The sequence below is a fragment of the Psittacula echo genome, assembly GCF_963264785.1.
Source record: "Psittacula echo genome assembly, chromosome: 21".
Lineage (NCBI taxonomy): Eukaryota > Metazoa > Chordata > Aves > Psittaciformes > Psittacidae > Psittacula > Psittacula echo.
The window spans coordinates 541375-552268 of record NC_137757.1 but is presented as its reverse complement, the minus strand read 5'-3'; the positions used below and the strand labels follow the sequence as shown (position 1 = coordinate 552268).

At 65.2% G+C, this 10894-nt stretch overlaps 3 protein-coding genes across 3 annotated transcripts; 2 read left to right on the top strand and 1 right to left on the bottom strand.

The window, feature by feature from the left end:
• Window positions 1-2511: 2511 nt before the first annotated feature.
• FAM110D (family with sequence similarity 110 member D) lies at window positions 2512-6075 on the top strand. Its single transcript, XM_080632491.1, has 2 exons — window positions 2512-3682; window positions 4655-6075. The coding sequence occupies exon 2, from the start codon at window positions 4773-4775 to the stop codon at window positions 5748-5750; it is 978 nt and encodes a 325-aa protein (XP_080488617.1). The 5' UTR covers window positions 2512-3682; window positions 4655-4772; the 3' UTR covers window positions 5751-6075.
• A 144-nt stretch (window positions 6076-6219) lies between these two features.
• LOC308228963 (uncharacterized protein C1orf232) lies at window positions 6220-7467 on the bottom strand. The gene is made up of 4 exons (XM_080632629.1): window positions 7210-7467; window positions 7014-7100; window positions 6833-6930; window positions 6220-6608 (listed from the first exon to the last, which is right to left on the bottom strand). The coding sequence occupies exons 1-4, from the start codon at window positions 7381-7383 to the stop codon at window positions 6350-6352; spliced, it is 618 nt and encodes a 205-aa protein (XP_080488755.1). The 5' UTR covers window positions 7384-7467; the 3' UTR covers window positions 6220-6349.
• Window positions 7468-7875: 408 nt separating this feature from the next.
• ZNF593 (zinc finger protein 593) lies at window positions 7876-8860 on the top strand (the record flags this gene model as incomplete). The annotated part of the gene is made up of 3 exons (XM_080632534.1): window positions 7876-8072; window positions 8231-8293; window positions 8438-8860. The coding sequence occupies 3 exons, from the start codon at window positions 7876-7878 to the stop codon at window positions 8637-8639; spliced, it is 462 nt and encodes a 153-aa protein (XP_080488660.1). The 3' UTR covers window positions 8640-8860.
• Between the last annotated feature and the right edge of the window lie 2034 nt (window positions 8861-10894).

The following is a 10894-nucleotide window of genomic DNA, read 5'->3' as shown; positions in this document are numbered from 1 at the left end:
ACTGTGCAGAAGCTGAGGCTCCATCTCGCCTGTTCCATTCCCTTGGGCAGGTCCTGGCTGGGCGATCCAGGGCTTGGGCACTCGCCTTGGCTCTGGTTTTGCTTTGTGTTTGGTTTAAAGGCAGTGCAAACTGCAGCGTAATGGCAGATGTTGCTCTGTGGCAGAGATAAGGCTGCTGTCCCGCTCGTCCACCCCTTGGAAAGCTGCCCTGGCTTTGGAGAAGCAGCTTTTCCCCCCCATGCCATAGCTACCAGTCAGATGCGCTCAGGTGGCCTTTGGACTGCGGGCAGCACAAATGGGGGACTTTGTGTGGCTTTTCCCTTTGCTCCGCGAATGCTCTGCAAATCCATGGCGTGTCGGTTGTTAAGCATTGCTTATCTTTACTGGGGGCTTGTGCGGTGAGCAGAGAAGTGGAGTGGGTAAACACCGGCTGTTTGATGGGCACTGCGGGTTTAGTTTCCCCTTTGGTTGGAGGGAGCTGTGTATGCAAAGTGCCGTTTCTATCCTTAAGTGCGATGAGGGAGGAGGGATGCGCCCGCAGTGCCACGAGCTGTGCAGTGCCTGCACTGTAGGAGGTGGAAGGACAAGACTTGAGCTGCCGCAGGTCTCCCCTCTGCCTCCGTGAGCTTATTGGGGGAGTCTGGGTGCTCTTGGGAGCAAAGCACCATGAAACACGGGGAAGTGACCTGGAGGATGAGCCAGCACCAGCGCTGCGAGGGGAGCTGCAGCCCAGCCCATGCGCTTGTGCAATCCCTTTGTTCCCACGTGAACGTGCAGAGTCTTTGGCTGCCTGAAGTGCAAAGTGATTGCATCAGGGCTGCAGTTTGTGAGGAGGGGCCTGGGCTAAGCCGCGGGGCTGAGCTGAGCTGCCCGGGGCTGGTTGGAGCTGTTCTCTTTGGGGCTGCCCCACATTTGCTTTCTCCTGAGGGGGCAGAGCTGCTGCCGAAGCTGCAGTTGCGCAGAGGCCTCTTTAATCTCTGGGCTTTCAAATAGAAGAGATGCAACCTAAAAACCTTTGCGGGTCCCTTGCAGCAGGCGGTGGGGTCAGCCCAGGCGCTCACCTCTGACGCTGGGGATGCTGCCCTCAGTCCTGGCACCTTCCTCCATCTCTGTCTGCCCTTGGGGTCATGGTTCTGACCTGGTTTGCTCTGCAGCCATCGCCTGAAGCCCCCACGGCAGGGTTTGAACAAGGAGCGCCGCTGCTGTCTCATTCCTGCTTGTGGTTAGTGATGCCTTAGTGATGGTTTCAGGGTTATTCAAGCCCATTGGAGCCAGTGGTACTTTGACACTTGTACAGCAAGGCTTCTGCTCCTGCCTGCCCCTTAGGGAAAGCGCCTGCACCCCAGGCTCCCGCTGGCTTGCAGCCACCCAGCTCCCAGGGGCTGCTCTCCAGGCATCTGCAGGGAGCTGGGACCACCAAGGGCTTTCTGTGGGATGTGAAAGCTATCGGGTGCTGCGCTCCTGCCTGCGCGTGGTCGTGGGGCAGTTAAAGTGGGGTTTTACGGTTCTCTTTGTAAAGGAGAAATGCATCTGGAAGGGGTTGAATGGGGGCAGGTTTGTCCCTGCCATGAGGGCGCCTGCAGGAGCAGGGCTGTGTCATCGGGAGCTGAAAAATGGTGCTGGAAGAAGAAGGAATCTCTTTGAGGGCTCCTCAGCCTCCTCTCACCCACTGCAAGGCTGGAGGGCTCATACCAGCCGTGCCTGCATTGTGCCGAGGGTTGCTTTGCTTGCCTGGCACCTTGCTTGCTTCCCAGGGAGCTGGGAGGGAAGCAGAGCCCCACTGCAGGGCAGAGAGCGCCTTGTGAGAGCTCCGAGTGATCTGGAATGAGACCAAGGGACTTTGAGCATCCACGGGACCCAGAAAAGCCACCAAGAGGCTGGTAAATTGGGTAAATCCCTTCCTAGAAGCCAAAGTGCCAAAACCTCCATTTGCCTCCCCAGGGGAAGCAGGAGCTGCCTGGGATGCTGCTGCCAGGAAGGGCCCCTCAAATCATCCCTTGTTGTATCCCAAAGGGAATGTGCTTTGCCTGTTCAGCTGTGCTCTGAGGAGGAGCTGGAGAGGAGAGCAGTTGCTCTGCGACAGGGGCAGGCGTTTGGTAGGAGCATCCCATGGGAACACCCCGCATCCGCCAGAGAAAGGGGAATATGAGGCTGCTCTTACTCACTTGTGGCTTTCCCGTTATTCCTGCTCAGGAAATGAAACCTGTTCTGATAAACAGTGATTCACGTTGTCTGGAGTTCAGAACAGGTCCTCTCCCCTGTGGGAACGTGGATGCCCCTCTTCCTGCGGCAGATCCTGGGGCTGCTCCAGGTTTCTCCATCACTTGCCCTCATCCCTTTTCCATCTTCCTCTGGAGGCGGCTGGATTTGCTCTGGCATGGCCGTATCGTGCACACAGAGCCCCAGTACTGCTGGAAGAGGCAGCTCCCTGCATTGCTCCTCTCCAGGTTTATTGCAATAGGACAGGTCCTGTCCCTTCCTTGCTTTTCCTGGGGTTCTTCCCAGTGCCTGCAGAGCCTGGACAAGCCCTGGCTGCTCTCATCCTGCTCAGCCTCTGGTTTAGCCTCTGTTTTCATCAGCCCAGGAGTCCTGGCACTGGTGCTGTCGCACAGGGAAGTAAGTGCTGGATGCAGACCCAGTTCCTGGCACTGCTCACATCCCAGTTCCTGAGCAGCAGCACCACATGAAGGAACTGGGATGGTCCCAGTTGGTCCCGAGCCAAATGCCTGGGCTTTGTCCCTGCTGGAGCCTGGGCCGGGCAGTGCTCTCCATCCACACCAGCTGCAGGAGCCGGTGTGTGTCCCCCCCGGCCACCGCAGCACCACATTCACAGCCCCCCAGGCAGGAGCAGGGAACAGGGGGGTGCCCCTGGGAGCACCCAGCCCTGGGCAGAGGTAAAAATAGGCCCTGGGCCGGCTCCAGCCCATTGTGGCTTCCTGCGATTTACAGCCCTTCCCGGGGAGGGGGGAAGAGGAGGCAGGAACTTGCCTGGTTCGCTTTGACCCTTTCGCCACCAGCAGAGAAAGTGCCAGAAGGACCTTGCCTTCCTCCTCCTCCCTCCCTGGATGGGGCAGGATCCTGGGGAAGGGGCCTGGATCCGCACCCAGGTGGATGGAAGAGGGGGAACTGCTGGAGTGGACGTGGTTTCTCTGTCCCGTTCTTGACGCGCTGTGTGCTGGGGAGGGACAGAGACTCAGTCCTGCCTGGGAGGAGGCAGAGTCTCTGCTGTGGATCCCAGAATCCTGGCCAGGCTCCTATGAGGAGGTGGCAGAAGGAGGAGGAGAGCTGCAGAGGTGAGCTGGGGCTGCAGGAGAAGGAGCTGTGATGCTGGCTGGGCAGGCTGGGCTCCAGGATGTGAAGGCTGGGGTTGGGGCACAGGGCTGGCAAGGTGGGCTCCTGCTGGTGGGGCTGGGCTGGCAGGGGTTAATGGGGTGGCTCCTCCTCAACCTCTATATGAGGCTCCTGCCTGCTCTGGGCTCAGTTTGCCGTGGCCGGCAGAGAGGCAGGAGCCCAACGAGAAGAGAGCATCCACACATCCCATCCCTGCATCCTTGTGTGGGCTCAGGAGCCAAGCAAGAACAGAGCATCCCGCACCCCGTCCCTTGCATCCTTGTGTTTGCTCAGGAACTGAGCAAGAACAGAGCATCCTGCATCCCATCCCTGCACCCCTGTGTGGGCTCAGGTGAGCAAGAGCATCCTCCACCTGCCGAGCCCAGGTGCTGGGCATGATCCTGATGCGGTGCGGGGCACTGGGCTCGCTGGCTCTGCCAAGGCAAAGCTGGAAGGGGATGGGGCTGTGCTGGGGGCACCTTCCCTTGAGCTGCTGGGGATCTCTGCCCAGCAGTGGGGAGCTCAGCCCTCGGGAGCACAGGACTGGACACACCACGTGCCTCAGTTTCCCTCTCCTGTACAGGGCTGGATGTGGTGGTGGGGTTGTGTGGAGCTGAGCAGGCAGAGGGCTCCTGGGCTGTTGCTCTCCAGTGATCCTGCTTTGCCCGGCCCCATGTCCCTGTGTCACCTGGAAAGGCTGCAGGGCTGGGTCACTGCTGGCAGTGGACTGGCTCTCCATGGCCATTTAGGTCTCCTCTGCTCAGTGAAATCACCTGCTTTGGGCATTTACAAACCCTGGCCCAGGCTCCAGACCCCCTTCCTCTGGCACCCACCACTGGATCCACAGCCCAGACCTGCACAGATGCTTGGGCACAGCTGAGCAAGAGCCATCACGCCCCAGGGCTGATAAAGCCCCTTTGCTCCATGCCCCCCTCACTGAGCAGGAGATGCCTCAGCCTGGCTGCAGGGAGCACAGCCCAGAGACCCCAGAGCATCCTGCAGCCCTGCCCTGGGGCCCGGGGGGGCAGCTCAGCAGCTCTCCTGTGCTCGGGCTTTGTTCTCCTGTCCCTGCGCTCCAAGATAAGGCAGCGGCTCTGGTATTCCTTCCTTTTGGAAGCTGCTCCTGCGGTGCGGGTGAAGCCGGCAGATGCTCAGCACTTCTCTCTTCCTGCCCGTGGATTGTTTGTGCACGGCTGGCAGAGCTCGTTGCTTGGCCGAAGCATGGGATCAAGGGAACCCCCCAGTTCTGCTTTATCCCCCCCATCCACTTCCTGCCACTGCTGCATCCTTGGTGCTGAACCCGGATCTCCTCTCTCCTTCCCAGGGCCTAACCCAGGAGCCAAGCGAAGCCTTGGGAGCCTCCCCATCCGCACCACCAGACCCCTCCTCTGCCACTCGAGGGGGAACAGAGCAACCGGGGTTCACATTTAAGGGCTGGGGCGATGGTGCCCCCGGGCAGCCCCCCTCTTGCCGCCTGCGCCTCCAGCAACCTGCACCTCGTGGTCCCCGGCCGCTGCTCCCCCCTGGCCCGGCTGAACCGAGGCCCCGGGTGCCCGCAGGAGCGGGGCGGCGGCGGGGGCCGGACGTGCAGCGCCGTGGAGCGGCTGGAGGCCGACAAGGCCAAGTACGTGAAGTCCCTGCAGGTCATCAACCGGCGGCAGGAGCCGGCGCTGCGGAGCCGCTCGCCCTGGCTCTCCCCCGGAGCCCAGCGCGCCCTCGCCCGCCAGCAGCGGCACGAGTTGTGTCAGAGCCCGGGGCTGCGCCGCGCCGGCGGGGGCCACGTGCTGAGACCCGAGTCCTTCCTCATCCACCGGCAGAGACGGGACTGCCCGGACGGGGACAAGGAGAACGCCGAGGGCTCCGCGCTGCCGCGGCCGCTCTGCCAGGGCCCCCGCAGGGACAAGTGCCCCGGCTCGTCCCCGGCAAGGGAGCTGGGTGAGGGGCCGCCGGCGCCCCAGAGCCCCGAGACCCCCGTGCCGTGGGTGCCCACAGAGGAGGAGGAGGAGGAGGCGAGGACGCCGGGTGCCAGCAGCGGCGGTGGCATCGTCTCTGTGCCCGGCGGCTCCGTGGCGCAGCCCCCCGGGAAGCCGGCGCTGGCGCTGAGCGTGTCGCTGCCGCTCTCGGAGCAGGAGCGGTTCTTCAACTGCTGCGGGCTGGACCGGGCGCTGGTGGAGCTGCTGGGGCGGGAGAGGTTCGTGCCCGCGGGCTGGGACAACGCCTGGGCTCCGCTCCACGGCTCCTGCGAGTCGGAGCCCGGGCAGGCCTCGGGGGGCAGCGATGTGGAGGTGGGACCGGGTGAGGAGGAGCCGGATGCTCGGCTGGGCTCTGCCGTCTCGGTGGTGGAGCGCAACGCCCGCATCATCAAGTGGCTCTATGACTGCCAGCGAGCCGGGGTGGCGGCCCAGGAGCCCACCGTCTAAGTGGAGGCAGCCCTGGCAGCGTCCCCCTTCTGGTGCTGTGGAGCCGCTGGCTGAGAGGGCCGCCAGGTCTACCCAGGACCAGGGATGCGTGCAGAGGGGTACCTGGAGGGCAGGTGGGAAAGGGGCTCCCCTGGGGGAGTCTGTCCTTGTCTGCAGGGCTGGCAGGCTGCTGCCCCCGTGCCTGACCCACCTCCATCCTGCCCGTCTCTGCTCATGCCCTGCACCAGCTGGAAGCCAGGGGGTGGGCAGAGCCCAAGCCCCCCATTGCAGGCAGTGCCAACCCCGCAGCAAACGGGCTGCTGAGGCCGGAGCAGCGCTCAATAAACCTGGCTCTGTTTTTATAGGGCGTCGCGTGTGGTTCGTGTGGGGCTGGCGGGGGGAGACGCAGCTCCCCATCCCGCGGTGCTCCAGGGGCAATAGGGCTCCTGGGGGGGACAAGGGCGAAGCAAGCATCAGGCAGGGCTCGGGGAGAAGGGGGGACCTCGGGGTCTTTAGTGCGGACACGTTGCGAAACACCGCGGAGCCTCCCTCGGCTGTGGGCAGGGGCTGCCCTCCGGAGCCGCTGGTGCTGCTGCAGGGTCCCGCTGCCCCATCCTCCTCTACTTGCCCTTGGGAGCGGTTTTATTCCGGATCTCCGCCAGTTTGCCCGCCAGGAAGCCCCAGCGGAAGGCTCCTTCCTCCGGCTCCCGCAGGTCGCTGCCATCGTCACCTGATGGCTCCGCGGGGCTCTCGCCCAGCTCCGGGGGGGACACCTCCTTGTCCAGCCCCGGTGCCTGCTGCCACTTGGTAGCAAGGAGATCCCAAAAGCTGGAAGCCTTCTCAGAGGGGGGCGGCTCCGGGGGTGAGGCGGCCAGCGGGCTGGGGAGAGAGCAGGTACGGGGATGTCGGTGTAGGGACCCTTCTCACTGCATCCCAGGACTGGCACCCCCAAGGTCCCCCTCTATGCTGCCCCCCCAGCCCAGCCTCATGAGAACTGGCAGGAGAGGGGGATGCAGGTGATGGGATGGGGGAATGTGTGGGCTCGTGAGCTCCCAGGGGCTGGATCCAGCCTCCGGGGTCCCCCCCACTGATGTGTCACTTACTGGTCTGCGCAGAGCTCGGGGCTGAGCAGTTGGTGCTCGTCCTCGCGGGTGAAGAGGGAGGAAAGCGTCCGCCAGCCCCGGGCACCCACCCCCTGCACCTGCAGGGGAGGCAGCACTGGGCTTACTGGGGACCCCTGGGTCTCGGCAGGGCCCCCGCGGCTTCCCCCAGCCCCCTCCTCACCTTCCTCGCTAGCTGGGACACGGGGCTGGGGCCCTCCTCCATCAGCACGGACGGCTCAGCCGTCTCCATCAGCTCAGGCTGGTCCCCCTGCAACGAACCCCAAAGTGAGGGCAGGAGTGCAGGCAAGGGGAGGGCAGGGAGCTCGGTCACCCCGCTTTGGGAGGACCCAGGCTTGGTGGTGACCCCCCCTCCATACCTCCTCCTGCCGCGCCCCGTCTGCCCGAGCCTCCCCCAGGGTCTGCAGCACTTTGGCCTTGTAGAGCTGCCAGAAGCCCTGGGCCATGGTGAGGGGCTCTGCGGGGCTGGGAGCCGGCGGGTGCTGTGGGGAGCAGGGCACCCCCGCGCCGCCCCGGCGATCCGGTGGCTTCATTAAAGTTTCAGGGCTCCTTCCAAGCACAAAGGGGAACCTGAGCCCGGCCGCAGCTGGGGCAGCGCGGGAGCAGCCGCTCTCATCAGCTCCGCACCCCCCCCGTGCCCCCCGCCCTGGTCCCCCAGTGCCCCGTGCCCACAGCGGACCCTCAGGGCTGGGGCTGCCCCAAGCCCGCAGAGCAGAGCGGGCGCTGGAGCCTCGCACTCATGCGGCCATGGGTTCCCATCTATAATTGATCACCCGGAGCGGAGGAAACACGATTAGGGCTGGGATGCGCGGCGCTGAGCCCTGCCCAGCTCATCACAGCAGTGACCGCGGCAGCGCGGGGCTCTGCTGTGAGCGCAGCCCGCGGAGGGCCTGGGGGGCCACGGGAGGAGCGGGACGGGCAGCGCCATGGGGAGGGCCTGGGGGCGTGGCCTGCTGTCGGTGGGCGGGGCCTGCAGACGCACGTCCGCTGGGTGGGCGGGGCGTGGCGCCGCGCGGGTTCCCGCCATGTCGCCGCGCAATGGCCGCCGCACCGGCGCGCACCGCGCGCACTCGCTGGCGCGGCAGCTGAAGACGAAGCGGCGCCGGCGGGACCTGGACGAGATCCACCGGGACCTGCGGCCCGAGAACGCGGCGCGGCTGCTGCGGCAGGAGCCAGACCCCGACCTGCCGGGATGCGCGCAGTTCTACTGCCTGCACTGCGCGTGCGTGCGCCTCGCCGCGGGCCGGGGCCGGGGGGGGGCTCTAACCCCTGTGGGGACCCTTGGGGGTCCTGCCCCATGGGACCCTGCCATAGGGGAGCACACGAGAGCGATGGGTCTGGCACTCCCCAGCCTGACCCCCCTGTTTTGTACCCCTCCAGGCGCTACTTCGTGGACCTGACCAGCATGAAGGAGCACTTCCGGTCCAAGGTGCACAAGAAGAGGTAACGGGGTGCCTGAGCGGGGGGCCCGGAGCCGCCCCGTGGTCCTGTGACTTGCGTCTGCTTCATCGGGGTGAGGCAGCGCCGGTCCTGGGCTTGAGGAGCTGGGGTTGGAAGCCTCACCCCTCCCCTCCGCCCTCCCCGCAGGCTGAAGCAGCTGCGGGAGGCTCCGTACACGCAGGAGGAGGCCGAGCGTGCCGCTGGGATGGGGTCCTACATCCCCCCGAAGAAGGTGGAGGTGCAGACCCAGCCGCTGGAGGAAGTCACTGAGATGGAGGTGTCCAGCTCAGCACTGCGGACTGAGGGGCCAAGTGGCTCTGTGAGGGCGCCTTTGTCTTCAGCTTTGTGAGAAGAACATGTCCCAGCAGGCAAACACTGCTCCTGGCAGCGCTGCTGCCCACGGCTCTAATGAGGAGAAGGAGCCAGCGAGACCCCAGGTGCCCCCATCTTCTCAGGGCAGGGGCAGGCTGCTTGTTCCCTCAGTGCTGGCAGGACCATGCACTCCTCTCTTTGCTTGTGGAGTGGTTTTAAGGCCCCTCTCCATGGGTCAGTGGTTACCCCAGAGACTCCTCCATTAAAACACATCAGTGAGCAGCCCGGCAGTGTTGAGAGCTCTCTGTGAATGTGCCTGCCCTGCTTGGGGCACAGCCTCTTGTTGATTGGGCTTCCTGATCATCCAAAGGGAAACAGCACCAGCCCCAAGGAACAGCCTTGTCCCAGTGCTGCCTCGGCTGGCAGAGCAGCTTGTGGTGCTGGGCTCCTAGAGAAGAGTGCTGGTGTCCCCTGGCAGGGACACGTCCAGGCTCCTGTCTCTTAAAACCCAATGCCTACAAGTGATTTCATCTTCCTGGAGGGCCAGGGCTGCATGTGTGCTGTGATCAGGCTCCCTGCCTTGCGTGCACCAGCCTGGTGCTGTGATCCTGCTGGTGATGCTGCCTGGCTTTCATGGGACTTGGTGACAATGTCACCACCCACTGCAGTGTGGGTATCGCTGATGCAGCCCTGGCAGCAAACCCCTCGTGCCAGAGGTTTGTGTCTCCTGCCGAGCTGTGGTGCTGGGCTGGAGCAGCAGAAAAGCAGAGCAACACCACAGCTGTGCTCAGCAGGAAAGGGTTTATTTCCATGCAGCCCGCCTGGATTTGTTCCCCCAGCTCCGGGGAGATGCAGTGCTGCAGCTCTGGGAGGGTTTGCTGGGTGCAGGGGGGGGCTGGAAGGTTTCAGATGCCACCCCAGCGGGAAGCACCTGCAAGGAGGCAGTCACTGACCCCATGGCCCCATCAGCCGCGCTCCCCCTTGCTGCAGGTCCCAGCCCTCCTTTTGTATCACTAATGGTGCTCAGTGCTGGCTCCAGTTCCTGCGGGGTTCCACTGGCTGTGGCTGCATGGGGATGGTGGGGGGCTGCATGCGGCCACCAGCGGGGTGGCCCCCTGGGCACCTCTTATTGGCGGGGGAAAGGAAAATGGACGCAGCCCCCAGCCGCACCGTCTTGTCTGTTTGTTGGGTCTCTGCTCCTGTGGCTAGATCCTGGTGTCCTGCAGTGCCTCGGCCCGGGGCTCAGCTGCCTGCTCTGGAGCCAGGCAGTGGCTTCTCTGCTCTCCATCCCAGCCGATGAACTGGCTCCCAAAAGAGGGCACAGAGGTGCGTGTCCCTTGGCCCCAGGGCCCTGCGCTGCCCGGGCAGGGAGGAAGGGCTGGACATGGCGCTGATGAGCTGGGAAGATGCCGCAGCTGGCAGCAGTGCTGAGGTGGGGGCCGGTGGGCAGAGCATGCCCCTGGCAACCCCTTGCAGCGCTGCCGGACCCCTCCTCACAGCTCCGGGGGGGCCTTGCTGGGGTCGGCCATCCTGCGGGCGCTGTAGAAGGAGAGGCAGAGCCCGGCAGCCGCCAGCAGCAGAGCCAGGGGGGTCAGCAGCCGCCCCCCCGGCTCAGCCCCGCGCCCTGCTGCCAGCTGCATCTGCAGGGGAGACAGGAGAGCAGAGGGGAGCAGACGTGAGGCACAACCCCCGGGGGCAGAGCGCCTGAGGCCGTGCCCTGAGCATCCCCATCACACCCAGCTGGGATGCGGGACGATGGGGACAGCTTTGTGGTCCCCCCGGGGGGGTCCAGCGGTGCCGTTCCAGTGCCCTGTGCAGCGCTTGCAGGGCTCCGCCAGCGGCACCCTCACTGCTAACTTGGAAGCAGGATACGGCCGCGCATGGCAGCACAGGGGTCCCTGTGGGTCCCATCCTCACCCCCCCCGGGATCCCCCCTTACCTGGAGCAGCCGGAAGTACCCCGGGGTTAAGCGTCTGGGGCGGATGATCATGGCGCAGCGGGGAGCAGCGGGATCAGGCCCCGTGGGGCAGCAGCGGAGCCGCTTCCCCCCCGCCCAGCCTCGGTCCCCTCACCCTGCCCGCTGTGAGGGGTCTGCGTCCGTCCCCGCCTGCCCCACGGCCCCCCCCGGGCCGTGCAGCGCGCACCCAGCGAGCGCCGAGCGCTGTCAGCTGCGATCAGCGCCTGCTGCTCCCCCAAGCGCACACGCTGGGGCGGGGGCCGGCGGGCACCGAGGTGCCGGGGGAGGCCGAGCCGGCCCAGAGCAGCTCGAGGGGGCTCACGGACGGGAGGGCT

Coding starts and splice junctions, on each gene's coding strand:
- FAM110D (XM_080632491.1), top strand. CDS start 4,773: ATGGTGCCCCCGGGCAGCCCCCCTCTTGCCGCCTGCGCCTCCAGCAAC.
- LOC308228963 (XM_080632629.1), bottom strand. CDS start 7,383: ATGAAGCCACCGGATCGCCGGGGCGGCGCGGGGGTGCCCTGCTCCCCA. Junction 7,101..7,209: donor ACGGGGCGCGGCAGGAGGAG/GTATGGAGGGGG, acceptor GGTTCGTTGCAG/GGGGACCAGCCTGAGCTGAT. Junction 6,609..6,832: donor CCCGAGCTCTGCGCAGACCA/GTAAGTGACACA, acceptor CTCTCTCCCCAG/CCCGCTGGCCGCCTCACCCC.